The following is an 18,065-nucleotide window of genomic DNA, read 5'->3' as shown; positions in this document are numbered from 1 at the left end:
ATTATCAGGGACTGTAACATCTAGTCCTTTTACTGAATATTAAGTTAATTAAGTGAAAGTGTTCAGTCGTGGTTCAAGTCTGTGCTCTGTCTGGGCCACTCAAGAAAATTCACAGAGTGGTCCAGAACCCACTCTTTTATTATCTTGGCTGTGAGTTGTTGACTTGTTGGAAGATGGTCGACAGACAATCACTTGGTCTTCATGGCTTGGTTTGTCCTCTAACATGCACTGTCAACTATGAGACTTTATATAGACAGGTGTCCTATATGATGTATATTTGCCTATCCAAGTCATGTCCAGTCAACTGAATTTACTACAGGTGGAATTCCAGTAAAGTTGTAAAAACATCTGACAGATGATCAGTGGAAACAGGTATTGTGTGAAGAATTTTGAGGAAAAAAAAAAATGAATTTAATCCATTATAAGAAAAAGACTGTAAGATGACAAAATGTGGAACAATTGGAGTGGATGCACTGTGGATCCAAAGTGACCAAACAATCAAAAGATCAAGACATCAAGGTTTATTCACTAGGAGTATTAGCTTGCATTGCTATTTGTTCTCACACTGGATGTGTGTTCCACCTCACTGCATTAAACACTCTACATTTCAGAATGTGTGAAGACCTCATCATGCACAACCAGCCGAGTATCTGCAGATTTCATTCTACCATTATTTTTTGAGTTATTCACATTTAATGCCAGTTATGTCTCGTTTCAACCTTGTGCTAAAATTGCTTTTTGTAACATTGTTTGACATTGTATTTTCATGCTCTGCCATCCATGAGTTACCTTCAGGCCTGCCTTTATCCTGTGTACTGCAGAAACCAAGGGTGGATCTGGCTGACACTTACATTAGTTTTGTACGACAGAACCAGGACATTCTGCGCCATGGTGTCAGTGATGAGCTCTACATTGAGACCATATTTGATGTAAGTGCAAGTACTGTTTCCAGTTTGCATGAAATTATGTTCATATTCCTACTTTAACAAAGTTATGTATAACAATAATCTGTAATTCTGTGTGCAAAAGCCCAAAATAGCAAATTGGTCAAGCAAGTACATGTAAAGAATTTCTTTTTAAAATTAGTTTTATTGTTGTTGCTTTTTTGTTAGTTTTTCTTTATTCTTTTTTTTTTTAACAGGACCAGACAAATCCCCTTATTTTTCCTCCATTTAAAATCTAAACGCTCTGCTAATAGAGTATGCTGAATGAGGCAACAGTCATAGATCTATTAGCATATGATGTAAAAATTATGTAAAAACTATAAATGTAAGTTAATCAGTGCCTTTCTGTCTTGGAGACATAGTCTAACATTCTCCGCACTATTTCACAGCCAGCGGTTGTTTCAGCAGGAACGCTAACCCTAACGCTTCAAACAAATCAGCAATATGAAAGTGCATTTGTTCTCAGTCGAAAAAAAACACTCCGAGCCAACTTGACATTTACAAATTTGCTTACATTGCATATATAGCACAAAATCACACTGAACACAATTTCTAGAAACTTTACTTTGTAAGGTCAATATTCCCTTTGGGCAAGCACTTTGTCATGTTTTAAGGTTTTGAAGGTTTTGTGTGCCATTCAGCTCTTTGCACATATGTTTCTGTTTCATGTCTCTTTCTCTGTTCTTTGAGCACATGCTCTACCTCTGCTGTTTGCCTCTCTCTTAACTTTCTGTAGATTCATAAAGAAAAACAGGTTCAAGAGTGATGAATTCTATCAGCAGGAAGTGCTTTCATACTCTCTTCAGCTGTCACTAAATTGCTGATTTGAATCTATTCTCAGACTTTGCTTATAGAGTCAATTGTTTGATTCCTTTAGGCACCTACAATGGTGGAGCTAGACTTTTTTTCTCCATGGCAAATTGCAGAAGGCCAAATAATACATTTTTCAAGTCAGTACTTTTGGAAATAAAACCTTATTCTCTTGAGTGTAGTAATTTTTGATGTAACATTTCTATTGGTTAAAAAACGTAGAACTGTTTCTACTTTTTTTCTCTTTTTATTGTTGACAAAGCTCAGAGATGGAGAGTCAGAGGGAAAATATTTTATAAAATTGATAGCATGATGTATTTGCAGTTCTATTTGTAAATGAAGAGTCTCCTAACACACTCCATAATTGGTTGTATGAGATGTACAAAAAAGACAGAATTTTAGTCTTTGGCACCCGGGGCCCCCGTGGGCCACTGCGTGTTTCTATATGGCGCCACTTACCTGATTAATTTGTTTCATTAACATGAATACTGGGTAATGGTTCCTGCTTCCGGTATCTCCAGCTTGTTTCGGTCTGTTGTTGTTCCTGTGCGTGTGATGTTCATGGTCACGCAGTCTCACACCAGTGGAGGTAAAGCTGCTTTCAGAAGCTGTGTTGTGCTCTGATGGTTAAACCTTCTTCAAAATCAGTGTTGTGGTCAAGAATTCAGAATTGCACTGCAAAACCTGCAAACAGTTGATGCTCTGCTCTACCACCTGTGGCACACAGAAGTGCTCGCTTAATCACCAGTACCACCGAGAAAACATCTTATTCGTTCCAAGTTCTGTCAGCATCCAAACAGAAGTCTCAGAAAAATGAGGCAGCTTTGTGTACATGTCACTGTGGTTTGCAGGTACACACTAAGTAAAACTGGATTCCTCAAGCTCAGTAACAGGCAGCATAAGCTAATCATTTCAGTTTGTTTGATAAAGACGCACATAAGTCTGCAGCAACGTACAGGCTTAGAATTAAAACTTTGATATTTGTTCTCTGATACTCTTTGACTATTTGTACCATTTATGACACGTTTATTATAATAACAATTTTTCCCCTGGTGATATAAAATTAGGAACGTACTCATTAGAATTACTTGTAACTGCTGTGAATCCAGTCTGACCACTAATTCTGTGGTTCTCAAAACATTTTATGCTCATGTTTCAAGTCAGTTTGTGGTTGATATTTTCTGTGCTTTATGTGACATACTTTCAGCTTTTTCAATATTTTTGTTATGTAAAATGTTTAATTACAGACAAAAATGGATTTAATGTGCACACATGAAGACATGCAAACCAGGAACTGAAAATAATTTTGAATAGTATCTGATCTGTTCATAGGAATCTTATATATACAGTAAATGCTTCTAAAATCTCTGCAAACAGAGCTCACAGTCAGGTGTTTGCACACACTGATTCTCCTCTTTCGAAGCAGCAGCAGGTTGCTTAGTTCCGAAAACACTGACTGCTTCTGTTGACCTGTTTATCACTTAGAAAACATCAAGAGCTTTTGGCTTGCTCTGCTGGAGCCAAAAACACTTTCACATACCCAGCTATCCATCCGTCTAATCATCCCTCTATCCCACGCTGTCCGTTTTCATAACCTACCGCCCCCACTTGGATTTAGATTTTTAAGAATATTTTAGCGGAAAGTTGTCAAACACGCCTCAGCTCGCCATCATTAGTTAACACGGCAACTCAGACATGGCGGTTCAGACCTTCATACACATTAGCGGCACGAAGCTGAGCGATGGATTTCTGCCACCCACCGCCTCCTCCGAGAGTTCAGAGTGTTGTGACTGAGGCTCGATCTGCACTGGACTGAATTTTGTGTGTGTGTGTGTGTGTGTGTGTGTGTGTGTGTGTGCGTGTGTGTGTGTGTGTGTGTGTGTGTGTGTGTGTGTGTGTGTGTGTGTGTGTGTGTGTGTGTGCGTGTTTGAAAAAGGGAGGTTGAGGAGAGTAAGTCTAATAGAGCTCAGAAGCGCCCAGTCATGCGCCAAGGAGGAGGTGACAGCGGGGCCTTGAGGTTTCTCCACTCAGCCCTTCAACATGTATCTCACATACACACACATATATGTGCGCACATACATTGTGTGTGTAAACAAAGAACCAAATCCTTTGTTCGACAGCAGCATCAGACCCCCTGCCGGCAGCAATATGGGTATGCAGTTTCCTTGTTTATATAGATCTTTGTGAGTCAAAGGCAAATTCATTTACATTTGCCACACCTTTTAAACAAAAGCTTTGTCAACACTGATGGATTTAAAGAAGAGGAAGAAAAAGGCTATGAAAGCAAAGAACACCAAAATGAAACGATGGGGAATCAACATGAACTGTAAACACACTTAAGAGGGTTTTTTTCCCTTTTGCTTGTGCATGCAAACATCTGTCTGTTTGTGTACAAGTGCTCATCAGGGAGCATCTTTGTGTGCATCACACACACACACAGTTCTCTGTTCTTGACTTTAGGAGGGAACAACTGACAAACCAAGGACAGACCTGGATACAGTTAAAAAAATATTTATTTCAAAACAGGTTTAATTCAACCTCAGATTTATCCTTCAAAACAAAATAAGATGTTTGAGATTCTTTCTTTTCCCCTTATTTCTGATATTAGTTTCAGTTCAGAAAGAAAACAAAATATTAGATCATTTAATTCTTCTCATGTGAGAAAACATAACATGTATTTGTTAAGGAAAAAAGCAGATCTCAACAATTGAAACAAAAAATAGACCCAGAAATAAAACATCTCTGGCATTTTATATACAGGAGTGTACAACTTTATAACCGAGGAACATTTATTGTGCAGAAGCGTGAATATATCTCAAATGTTCAAATCGTTTTGGCACCAGAGAAGCATACCCCCATTTCTTCACATAATTTTTACAAGACCATTGCATACCTACTCGTTCCCCCATCCTTCCTGTGCTTATTCCCTCCATCTGTTTTCACTCTTATCCTCTAATCATCTCAATTAAGGACCTTCTTCATTCTCAATTTCCATGATGGTTAGTGCGGTTCGCAAGGCAACCAGCAGGCAGCTGATTACTCACTCTGGAAACTCGCCTCCCAGACACTCAAATATAGGTTTCCTTGAATGGAGGAGGAGCAGAAAATCAGAGGGTGTCATGCAGTAATTTGAACATCCTCAAGCATTTGTTAATAACGAGTACAAGGCTGATTAGGATACTATGTGAACTGCAGCATTAAAAAAAGATTGTGAAGGAACAGGAGGAAGAGAAAATAACAGAGGGATAGAAGATGTGTAAAAAGGATGACAGCAAATTTTAGGAATCACATAGGAACTGTCAGAGACGGCATAAGGACACAAGCAGACGCACATAAATGAGGTGATGCAAACTAAACTGAAGAATAATGTGCTACAATTTAGGTTAAAAAACATGCTTGCAACATTTTTTTAATTAGTCTAGAATAATAGAGGAAAAAATAGTGTAAATAGTCTGAGCTATAAGCCAACATGAATTGCAAAAACATGCCAGCATTTAGATTTGAGGCAAAGCAGCCACACATGTGCAGATGTGTGTTAACCTGTTAGCAGTCACCAGCAGCACGCGGTGACTTTTACAGAAAGTCAGTCAGCACATATGAAACTGTATTTTTGAAAAATTGTGTCTAAAGTGAAATTAGTTCAGTTAATCCATTTAACCTAAAAAGATGTTTACGGTTGATCTTGTTTTAAATACTTAATTTCTGTTTAGTGTTCAGCATCATATTCTATAAATCACACGTTCGAAACACGGGCCTTTTTATATTAGTAATAATATTATATTGTATATTAGTAATAAAAAATCAGCTGAATTAAAAGGCTTGAGCAGTGTGTGACATGGTTAACTATTAATATCTACAGGGAGAATTAGGAATGAAAAATTCATCTCCTCACTAATTTGTGTCCATGGGGTCTCCTTTGTCAGAAGTTTGATTCTAATTTTTAACTCGATGCTGCAAAATCGGGGTACAGTCGGTCATGACAGCTTTGATGGCAGCAGCAGTCACAGAAAAACTTGCCTCTGTTTGGGAAGTGCAGATACAGTAGTGATTCTGAGAGGAGGCCCAGTTTATTTTCCAAAACCAGGACTGACTGTTTCAAACTGACAGCGAAAAATGTTCTGCAGTAAACTGGACTAATCAACAGAAGAACCTGAGGCACCGTTGCACTTTTCCGGTAAGTTAAATGTGTTTTTGGAAACTAATCATTAATTAATGTGCTACAGCTAACTAGCTGAGACCGTTGTCGGCTGTCGGGGAAAGCCGTGTTCAGTTATTGAATTTGTGCAAACAGTTGCATGTTTCTCTCTCCACATCTGTAAGAACAGTGACACCAGATTTTTTTTTTAAGTGTGGACTTCAACAACGGTGATTACTGATTACTGATATGCTGATGTCAGCACATCAGTAGAACTATTAAACTGAAGAAATGTAAGGGCAGATCCTGAGGTGCGTCAGAACAGGAAAGGGTTCAGCTTTGAGGGATAAACTTCAGATTTGACAGTTTGTGATTATTAATTTCTCTTTGTGATTACAGGACTTGCACACTTGGATTAAGACCTCTACCCCACCTTGTGACAACAGAGAAATCATCCTATATGCCCACTCTTAATCCTGCATACGTATTTAATATTAGAGTCAATTTTAAATTGATCCAAAATTAAATGATGAAAAAGCATAAAGACTAAATTATCTTATTGTGCAATGTGACGTGAAAGACAGACATCCATGTAACTATAAAGGAGCATAAACAGTAACTCAGTTTGGTGTTTAGGAAAGCTGCTCATCTCAGACCTGCACAGCTTCTGTACTGGAGTCGCCAAATTAAAATTGAATTGAATGTAGTGAGCTGCATGAAGAGGGCACGACATTTTCTCTGACAGCATTAAATAAAACCTGATTTAAGATAAAAGGTCTTCAATTGTATTTTCAACTGAAAACTTTTAATCTGTAATTCTTTCATTCTGTGTTTTGCTAATAGTGTGTTATCTCCCATGAGTTTATGAGTCTTATGTTAAAATCTAAAATGACAGCATTTAATTTCTAGATAATTCTGATATTTACAGTAACTCTGGGCCTCAGTGTAAGCATGCAGCTGATTTCATCTGTCCAAAATATGATAACAAAAGCTAAGGAGTGCTGAATTATTCAAACATGTAGACTAGGAGTGTAACACAGGTGTGAAGCATCGCTAACTAGCTAGCAACAAGCCTGTAGCAATTTGTGTAAGCTTTTTATCGTATTTTCGACCCTCACTTAATGTTGAGACCAAAGAAATCACTAATAGAAGGAAACACAAATGGCATCTGGCACTCAATCATTTGCTTGAGCTGCCAGTTAAGGTGGTTGAGACATCCACAACATGGTTATCGATGAAGTGGCTCAGGGATGAAGGAGAACCCTAGGCAGGCCCTAGACAGGCTGGAAAAATCTCGGCTAGCTCAGTAATGCCTTGGGTACCCCCTTGGAAGAGCTGGGGCTGGGGGTTGGATGGTTTGATGTCTGAGCATCTTTGCTTAGCTTGCTACCCACATGACCATTCTTCCAGAAGCGCTTGTAAGATCAGAAAGTGATATTCCACTTAGGTGTGCCCTAATTCATCCCAAAGGTATTGCCCAAAAACAATGATCAGGCCAGTCAAGTTTTCCCACGTTAAACTCACTCATCCATGGTCTTTACAACATTGTTTTATGTACTGATGCACAATCATGTTAGAACAGATGGAGGCCATCCAAACTATTCCCACAAAGTTGGAAACATGAAATTGTCAAAACGTCCTTGGTATGCTGAATCCTTCAGAGTTCCTGTCACTGGAACTAAGGTGTCGAGCCCAACTCCTGATTATTAGTTATTTCAAAAACTATTTCAAAAAAATTTCAAGTTTTAAATTTGCAGCCAATTGCAGAGCCAGCCTTCCTTTATTCAGTCTGTTGGTGTCACCAGCTCCAATGCTGCTCCCCAAGAAAAAACCGTCATCATCTAGTCCAAGAGTAATGAATACAGCAGTGCAAAATGTAGTTCTCTTTTGATCAGCTTACAGTTATTTTTTAAATTATTTAAAGATACATTATTTGAAAATAATTATTTAAACATAAGGTCTCCCATCTACTTGTGGTAAATAGACTGGTTCTCGTATAGTGCTTTTCTACTCCACTGTAGCACAATTTGGCAAACTCATTTTTGCAATGTAAAATGCTTGATTAAATAAGAAGTTGATTTTTTTTTTTTTTTAAAAAGCATGTAATTTTTCACCGTTTGATTACTTTCCAGATCAAAAGATAAGACTTTTAAAGAGAGAAAATGCTTTAATGCAGCCTGGGCAGAAAAATAAATCAGGAACTGTGACTGAACTTAAACTCTCATTTTTAAGTTTGTATTTTGTTGTATTTTCTCGAGGCTAAGCTACTTAGACTCAGTGAAAAACTTATTACTTTGGTATAATTAGGAGCCAGGATGTAGGAGGTTACAGGTTGCTTTCACAATAGAATGAATCAAATATTTGCATGACAGCTGAGTAATCATGGATGTGTTTTGGCTTTTGTCAAGTGTGTGAAAAACCTTTGGACTGTTTTTCTCTCTTAAATGGGAAGGTAATTACAGTCCTTGCCATTGTACAGAATTAAGTCGGCGGTGATCTCTCAGAGCAGATCTGAATATACGGGTCATTACTGTGTCAGAGCAATTTCCGCAAGTATTCTTGTAAGACTGGTAACTGAATAAAGCCACCCAGTGTGTGCATTTTACCAGCAGCATTTTGAATGTTGCTGTAAGTGAGGATTGCTCTTTAGGTGAGAAAAGGTGTGTTTGATTTTCCTGCAGCTGTGGCTTGTTGGTGGAAGGTGTGAAGGAAGATCATTTAATGAACATTACAAAGAAGGAACCTGATTTTTTTTCCAACTCTTTGAAGTTCAAAGCAGAGCCCTGAACTCTATCCTTGTATTCAGGACTTCACCAGTGAATTGGTGCCTTTGAATAAATAAATGTTTTACCCTCTTTGAGTTTTGCACTTTTGTTAGCACATGTCCTTTGACCTTACATTGTAGTGTTGTCAGCTGGACTAAAGCAAGGCATTTTAGATCTGTCACCAAGCAAACGGCTAACATGTAAACTAATCTGAGGGTGAACACACAGGTATGAAAACCATAAACTGTTCTTGTAGCTAAATTAACATAGTATAGTTTTTATTAGTATCTTTTCAGGGGTATGGCTGCAAGTGAAAGGAAAAATGTTTAAAGATGCTCCTCAGAGTATTTTCTTGCCCTTGTTGACTTCAAAAACAGACTTGAAAAAGCTTTCACCAGGAATGTGCTCTAGCAGTCGAAGGTCACTTTAAACATACTACAAAATCCAGTACACAGATCTTTACATGGCTTATTCATTTTAATGCTACAAAGTCATGTACGTTTGCAATGTTTGCAATGATTGCAATGATTTTGCAAAACGTTGCATGTTTTATAAAGTCCTGTGTGTGTTTGTACATTGACCTACATAAAATACAATGAATTACAATAGTCCACTTGTGAAGAAACAAAGGCATGAATAGTCATTTCTAATTCTGATTCAGTTGAAAGCAGGTGAGCCCGGAGGTGCCTGAGATGGAGGTATTCTCTGGAGAGAAGAGGAATGGAAATCAGTAGGAGCAAGGCAGAATACATGTGTATGTAGGAGAGAGTTGGACAGGTGAACATGCAAGGAGTGGATATAGTGAAGGCAGATGAGTTTAAACATTTGGGGTCAACCTTCCAAAGCAAGAGACAGTACACAAGAGAGATGAAGAGGAGATTCCAGGCAGAGTATAGCAGGTGGAGACTTACAAGATGGTAGTGAGACCTGCTATGATCCGTGGTTTAAAAATGGTGGTGGCACTAACAAAAAGCTGGGAGACAGAGCTGGAGGTGGTAGAGCTGAAAATGTCAAGGTTTTCCTTGGAAGTGGCCAGAATAGAAGAGATCAGAAATGAATACATCAGGGGAACAGCCTGAGGTTGAGCAAAATTAGAAAGGTAAGGCTGAGATGGTTTGGACATTTGCAGAGAAGGGATGATGGATATATTGAACAAAGGATGCTAAATATGGAGAAGAAGAAAAACACAGAGAAAATTCATGGTTGTAGTGAATGATATGAAGAGGATTAGTGTGACAGAGCAGGATACTAGTGATAGGGTGAAATGGAGTCACCCCTATCAAGTCAGACAATAACACTGAAGCAGTCACCTGATCTCAACCCAATATAGTATGCTTTTTTTGGTTGTTAAATACATAACTGGTGTTGTTCATCAGGTCTGGACTTCATGCACTCATAGAATGCAAACGATTTTGATCCAATTTATTTAAAATTGTTCAATTACGTTTGAACCTCTGACGATCAGCACTTTGTAGAAAAATGGCTGTAATTTCGAAATACTCAAATCAATGCTTTTGTTAGCCCCCTTGAAACAAAGCATTTCTGCATTTCCAAAACATCTTGATTGATTGATTTAAAATCTACTTGTGTCATTGTCCTGTGTTGAAGCAGCCAAACTGATAAATATTTACAACTGATAGTTTGGGCCTTCGACTTATCCCTAGCTATTGTTTTCTCTTCTCATAATTATCTTTGTCCTGTTTGGTTTGTTTCTGTTTCTTACAGCAATGGTACACTGACTCCATGAAGGCAATATGTGTTTGGCTGACTGACAGACTGGACCTGCAGCTGCACATGTACCAGCTGAAAACACTCATCAAGATCGTTAAGGTAAATAAACATGAAGTATGTAAGAGAGACCAAGCCTGACCGTTTGAGAGACAAAGATGTCCATTTTTCCAAAAGGGGTTGTTTGTCATTCAAAATGACCTATTACGTTTACCTACCACATTTTAAGCCATCTTTTCTTTAATGTTTAAAAAAATTGAAGTGAATAACCTGAGACTGGCTCCATTCAATTAAAGGAACATCTTAGAATCTGGCTTATTTGTGCAAAAACAGTCAGATCTGACAAAAAGGGAAAGGGAGAAATAATAAAGACAACTCGAGCCGCATTGACGTGTCCTTGAAAGTAGCAGTGTGAAGAGGCGGGGAGACGTGAAGGAAAAAAAATGCTCAACTGTGGGCTGTTGCTGCTTCCAGCTCTCTTTGTCTTTTCATTGGTTGCTGATATACAGAGTTTAACTTGAAAGCAATGAGACAACGAATCATAATAGCCCTCATGTAAGGTGCAAACATTCTTCCTTGCATGCTATCGTCTGTCGCCCTGGTATGGCACATAAAAGACTGCACGTCCTTGGGCCTCAGTCTTCCTGCTTTTGTCCTTTCGAACAGTGAATGGCACACACCTTATCCTGCTTAATACATTCCAAAGATGGTTTCTGTATTTTTTTTATATTCCTTCTCTTTTTATCTTCCTCTCACCTCAACAGAAGACCTATCATGACTTCAGGTTGCAGGGAGTCCAGGACAGCACACTGAACATCAAAAGCTATGAAACCATCTACAACAGGCTGACGATGGAGGAGGCTACTATGGCTGTCAAGGCAGGTGATGGCCTACCGGGCATCAGCATGAGAGACAGTGATGTAGAGGATGACTAAACACACACATGCACACGTTCTCTCTGCACACAATCGGTTACTGCTTGATTATCATCCTCTCTAACGGACATTCGATTGCAGTCTGTGACACACTACTACACTTCACCAAGTAGTGCACACAAACCTGAAAGAATAGTTAACAGATTTTTTTCTTGTACTGTGGCTGAAACGTTGCTGTGGTGTTTTAACAAGGACAAGTTATCAATTAGTGCTAGATTGCATTAGCCAGAGAGATGCTCTATTCTGCTGTAGTTGTTTTGCTAACAGCTAATCAACACCTGTTGACACTCTTGGCATTCAGAAACCTCTAAGTTTTGGTTTTACATCTCCATGGTGTTTTTTCCACTGTTTCAGTTCTTGTCTGATTTACAATTATATACAATTTATTTCTATAACATAGTGATGCACAACCTGTGCACACATTTGCATTCTTGAAATCTTAATTTGAAATCAGTAAATAAAAAGACATAAATCTGAAGTAAATGTAGTGAAATGCAGTATTTTTTTTAATGTAATAGGGTACAAAAGGGGTCAAATGGGTCAGAAATTAGAGTCAGAGTAGATGTACAAATAGACTCAAGGTCAGCTGGAGTTTTAATTGGTGGTTTGAGGGAAAGTATCTCAAAATCTTTAATCCTTCTGAGTCACACCAAGTGATAAAGTACAAAACTTTCTATATTAATAATGTGCAATTTTGGCATTTAGAGGGGAGGGCTAAACACAAAAAATACATAATGACAGCTTATCATTTCCTTATAGCTAAAAATTGGTTACTGATTCCCCCGTTTCCACTACATAGCCAAGTTGGAAACTGTGGACCTTTTTTAGCCACTACTGATAAACCATCCTGGTAAGTATAGTTCACTGCAGGTAGCTATATACTATAGCTATACACTATACTATATAGTGTTTATATGTAATATAGAGTTTACACACATTCACACAAATATGCAATATGAGATGCAGTGAGTGTTTTCCAGTCCACCTCATGATAGAGCTAACAACACAATAACCAGTCGTAGCAAAGGAGGTGAGTCAGTCTGGCAAAAGCCCAAGTTATGTTAACAATATTTAGTTGTTATGGGTGTATTATTTCTATTCTACTCTACATAGTCTTACTTCATTATAGGGGTGACTATCAGCAAGGAGGTACAGTCACCCAATTGGAAATATGGTGGTTCCATCCCTGGCTGCTCTAGTCTACATGCCAAAGTATCCTTGGGCAAGATACTCAACCCCAAGTTGCTCTCCGATTTTGGTCATCAGTGTATGAATGTGTGTGAATGATAGACAGAACGCACTAATGCATTAGATGTGACTATCAGTGCTTCCCAGATTCTCTGCTGTTTAATTTATGGACATACAGCTGTACTCTGGTGCAACTTTGCATCGTAAAGCTTAGCAATTGGAGGCGCTTTCTATAATGTCTTTGCTCACAGCTGTAACATTGGAAATGCCTGTACCCCAGATTAAAACAAAATGTTTGCTAGTTATTTATTTCATTCAGCCATGTGCTGCATTATCCAGTACAAACTACAATGGTTCTCTGCACATGAAAAAATTGCTAAGCTAATAGCTAATTTCTCCCTTCATGGTAAGTGAATGGACACATTCAACTGGTATTGAAGTAATGCATTTTTAGGGGTGTGGCTACATGTAGATGCTGACAAAGGCACCTGTAGCTCGTCTTTGCTTAGGTTTCACATCAGCAAATTTAAGTTACTGATGTCTTGATGCATCATCCAGGTAAGGAAAACCCAAAAAGTTGTTTCTGTTTGCATGTAGAGTTTGTAGTTGAAGAGTTCATCACTCATCTGAGTGACTTCTTCAGTCTCAGCTGAATGCAGGTTTCCCCAACCTTATAAACAGTACATTTGGATAATGACTGAAACTGATCAGTGGATGTTGATCAATGCTCATGACAATTTGTATATTAATGATCAAGAAACTGATTTCACGGCCCAGTTTTCGTCAGTAGTGTTAGTTTCAGTGGACCACTGAAATGACAATTGAACAATTAACTCTCAAGTGATCAAGCTCCTTAAGACTAAAATGATCAAATGGGGTGATTTCATCATTGGGAAGGTCAGTTGTGTCCAGGTTTCAACCACCAGGTGATCTTGCAGCATTTTGAGGTAGTCCTTCTTGTTCCATCCACTTTGTGCACCAGTGCCATTGTACCAGTACCACTGGCAGCAGAATAGCCCCAGAATAATGGCATGCTTCAATGCCATCATACTCTTTAGCCCCAGAGCATGCTTGACAGTTGATACAGTATATTTAGTTTTGAAGGCCTCACAGTTACTCCTCCCAGTATACCTGTTGTCATTCATGTCATTGTGGCCAAATAGCTCTATTTGTTTCATCTGGCCATAAACCTTTCTCCAGAAGGCATTTGGGTTGTGCATGTGGGCAGCTGCCAATTTTAGCAAATTCCAACTGTATATTTAACATAGCTTTCCATTGTCCTCGCCACACCAATGAGCCAATTCCTGTTTAAAAAGCAAAACAATATCATACATAATAATTTCGATGCTTAAATGCTTATAAATTATGTTGTGCAATTTAAAATGTGATTTGTAGTCATCCTTCAAGAGCCGAGCTGCAATGTTTGAAGTTCATGTCAGAAGCTCTGCTACATATTGATTTCAGTGTATTCTTCAGATCAAATGTTTGCAATAATCTGCCAGTTAATTTAACCCTCTGATCATGTTTGTGTCTGTCCTAGTCCTGGGTCTTTTACCCGGCGGTTTGAATTTTAAGATATTTTGATTTTTTCCTGTGAGCTCATGATTTGCTCTTTTGGATGTTGAGACCTAATTTATATGATGGCTCTTCATCTCTGCATCTAGTCCGTTCAGTATGATAGTGTTAGTCGTGTCTCCATGTTTATCTCTGTCACTGTGGGAGGTTCACGTCTTAGTCTTATTTTGATAGTTCCTCGTCTTGTGTGTGTTGTGTTAAGTTTTGCTTCCCCTTTTCTCGTTAGTTATTCTGTTCACCTGTCTTGTTTTGCCCAGCTGTTGCCTCCCACATTTTCTTGTGTACAGTTGAGTCCTCGTTGTTTTCCTCAATGATTTGTGTATTTGGTTTTTGATTAATTGTTCCTGGTTTCCATCTTGTTTATTTTGTAAGTTCTTGAGTAATAAAGCTGCTTTTGAGTTTGATATTCATTTTTTCTGAGTCATATATATATATTTCTGCTAAGTTTTACTAAATTTTCCAGTTATTTTTAAATGCATTAAATATCAAAATATGAGTTACAAAATTAGACTGAATTGACATGTAAAATGTAAAATAACATGTGAAACCTCTAACTGTGAATAACTTTAGAGAATCCTGGGGGCAATTTGTTTAATTCCATTTTTTTTATATTCATGCTATTTTGGCTGTACTGAGTGAATATAGCTAATATTTGCCAGAAGATATACATTTTTATTTTCTTTTATAGTTGTTTTGTCACTGAGTTCTTTAAGTTGGCTCAAATGGTTAAGCTACGCAAAAACTAAGCTACTTTTCAAGTAAATATTGAAAAATATTGTAAATACAATTTTTGATCCCACATTTATCTTGACATCAACAAATGCATTTGTTTATGTTAAGTAGTTTATGCAGCTGCCCTGCAGCCATAGTTAGAAGTATGAGCAGTAGTGCAGGATCAGTCATTTTGGAGATGCCAAGACTTTAGAGCACACAGGAGGCTCTGGAAATAATCATGCACTATGAGTGTAAAAATGGCACCTCATCCTCCTCTGAGGCTGATATGAACGAGGCTTCAGAGGTAGAAACAGACCAGCTGGGGTCCAACTCTGACTCATCTGAAGGTGAGTGTGTAGAGGAGATGGTTGAAACAGTGACTGGATGGACTCCTTCATCTCCATATGGGACGTATGCTCTGCTACGTCCCAGCAGCCAGACGTTTAATCCCAGGACCTAAACACCATGGCACTATCTGTGCACTACTGCTGATGGATGAAACTGAAACTGTGGCCATGGGAAACACTCAGCAACTTATGTTGACACACACAGAGGGCAGGCTTATATAGGGACGCTCATTTTGGACAATATTTCCAGGTCAAAAATATAATCAATTAAAATCTGCAGCGTGCCACTGCAATCCCCTCTCGTCAGCAAATGTAAGGACACTGTGACTTTTGCACAGATAGAAAGAGAAGAGCTGGCAGCACCATGTGTGAACCTTACATGGAAAAACCACAGCCTGTCCATTTGCAGCCTCTGCTCCACCTCAGCTGGAGTCACTCTTCTTTAAAGGGTTCAAATCCAAAAGCTATAATTAATATTTGATATTTATATTTCAGGCTGAAGTAGTGTTAAAAAACTGTGTCATTTAAAGTGGGAAAAAATGTTTGTGGGAAGGTGGCATTTTTTCCGCTAGGTCCTTGAGTGTCAGTTTTTGTTTAAAAAAAAAATAAAAAATTTGACACTGTAGAAAAACTAAAAATGCATGGATAATCATAAACTCCTTAAATGTATTTTATCAAAATCATTTTGTTGTAGTGTAGCTATGTAAGCATACTGGTCTTTAAAGGGTTAAAATGCAAAAACTTAATTAACATTTAATATTTATAGTTCAGACTGAAGTAGTTTTAAAAGACTGAGTTATTTAAAATGGACAAATACAGCATTTTTGGGGAATGTGGCTTTTTTTTTTTTTGTCCTGTTGATTTTTAAGTGTCATATAAGGGATAAAAAAAAATAATGGAAAATTGAAGGATTTTCCAGATAACAATTCATATGACTAGTTACGGAACACAAAATATTAAAGAATAAAGGGGTAAAATGAGAAACAATTTTTAGTTTTAAACAGAAATGAGGTGTGTCATGTGGGAACTCTGCAGTGCAAAGTCGAAAGTGGATAATTTTCATATCTGACAGGATATAAAGTTGCATGAAGTCCAAGTCTGTAGACCTCTGAGACTGAATTGTATGGAGACATAGATCTGGGAAACAGTAGAGAAAAACCTTCTGCAGCATTGAAGGTCCCAGTGAATACAGTGGCCTCCATCATCCGTAAATGGAAAAGGAACCACCAGGAATTCTTCCCAGAGCCTGCTACCTGGCCGATCTGACTGATTGGGGTAGAAAGCCGGAGAGGTGACCAAGAACCTGCTAGATCCCAATGGTGACTTTGACAGAGCTCCAGTATTGCTTTGTGGAGAAAGGAGAACCTTACGTACCCTAAGTACACAGACTAGATGACAAAGGAGTGGCTTCAGAACCACTTTGTGAATGTCCTCGAGTGGCCCAGAAGCCACACTTGAATCCAATTGAACATCTGTGGAGAGATCTGAAAATTGCTGTTCACTAAGGCTCCCTTTTCAACCTGATGGAGGTTGAGAGGTTCTGCAAAGAATAATTGGAGAAACCTCTCAAAAATGGGTTTGCCAAGCTTGCAGTGTCATACTCACAAACACCTGAGCCTAAAAAATGCTGTCAAAAGTACTTTAAAAAGTATTGAGCTGTGAATACTTACTGTACATGTTATGGTTTTGTTTTTTAATTTTAATAAATTTGCAAGATTTTCAATGATTTTGTTCACTTTGTGATTATTGGGTATAGTGACTAAACTGACCAGAACTAAGAAAAGTGATATCAATGTTTCTGAGAAACTAAACTACTGCCATAAAATATACTACAATGTAAAATTGATGACTTGGAAGACTGGAATTGCTGTTCAATATTTGGTTGGGCTCTCTCTCTCGGAGGAAGGCCAAGGTGCTTATTGGTGTACTTTCTTCAAAAAGTGGATCCATGAGGACTTAGTGATAACATCTTCCCTAGACCCCAAGTGATTATAACAGCATGCAGAATTGGTAGTGGAGCTAAAGTAGAGATATGGTCTCCTGCCATCCCGGGTCGTGATAGTGAAATTTCTGGACTATGCAGACAAACTGCGAGTCATGAAAGCCACAAGTGAAAGGGAACAAATACTCCATGACAGCCAGAGAGCCACAGCCTCCCCTGATGCATCTGTTGACTTGCAAATGTGAAGTGTGGAATATGGAATAGCTCATCTTGTGAAATTTTTGGAGATGTTCAAGAGGAACCAGACACATCTTCATACAGCACTGGATGTAGAGCTTGTACACAAACTGAAAACATGTGGTTCTTGGTAAAGGTGAAGTCTGACAAAACATTCTGACTAATGACTGTATATATCTGGCGAATGTTACCTTCTGTTTTGAAAAGGCATCTTATTACTCGCTTGATGGTAGCCTTAAAGACTGATAAACTAAGTATAAATCAATTAATAGCTTGGAGTGTTTGGCTGCAACAGCTAAAACTATGTGGAATTCTGGTTTGTTTAGCATCACTTACTGTGATGATGGCAGTGGAACACCAGTTAGGCTACCTAACCAGGCTGTTGTTTAAAGCCTTTTGGATACATTTGTTATAGGAGGGAAAGGTGTATTTCAGTTGGGGAAATAAATTGAGTTATATTTTCATTCTTCAAAGACAAATCATTTTTGTTTTCTTTTTTGTTACCAGCCTTTTTAAATTAGCTCATCTTCATTTTTTAAAATTTAACCCATCATCACAGCAAAGCATGTAAAAGACAAGCTGGTCAACCATGTGGACGTCATGCTTTGTCTCACGTAAGCGTGAAATGGACGTGCATGCAGAAGTTAGAGTAAGCTGAGTTCCATCAGTGGGTAATGTTTTATCTCAAGCCAAAATGAAAACAAGCGTTTAAAGAGACATTACTAACACGTTTACATATAAATTC

The 18,065-nt window shown here is 38.2% G+C and overlaps 1 protein-coding gene across 3 annotated transcripts in view; it reads left to right on the top strand.

Annotated features, from left to right (window-relative positions):
• cadps2 (Ca++-dependent secretion activator 2) overlaps positions 1-14,478 on the top strand; it is a 142,297-nt gene extending 127,819 nt beyond the window's left edge. For all 3 annotated transcript variants that reach the window (XM_039615160.1, XM_031742037.2, XM_039615161.1), the window contains 3 exons: positions 822-929; positions 10,380-10,484; positions 11,147-14,478. In XM_039615160.1, the coding sequence (XP_039471094.1) occupies positions 822-929; positions 10,380-10,484; positions 11,147-11,317 (384 nt within the window). In that variant the 3' untranslated portion in view covers positions 11,318-14,478. The remainder of the gene's footprint in view (positions 1-821; positions 930-10,379; positions 10,485-11,146) is intronic.
• The last annotated feature ends 3,587 nt before the right edge of the window (positions 14,479-18,065 follow it).

This window comes from Oreochromis aureus, linkage group 7, assembly GCF_013358895.1.
Source record: "Oreochromis aureus strain Israel breed Guangdong linkage group 7, ZZ_aureus, whole genome shotgun sequence".
Taxonomy (NCBI): domain Eukaryota; kingdom Metazoa; phylum Chordata; class Actinopteri; order Cichliformes; family Cichlidae; genus Oreochromis; species Oreochromis aureus.
The sequence above is the reverse complement of the archived record's forward strand: the minus strand, read 5'-3'. Positions and strand labels throughout refer to the sequence as shown.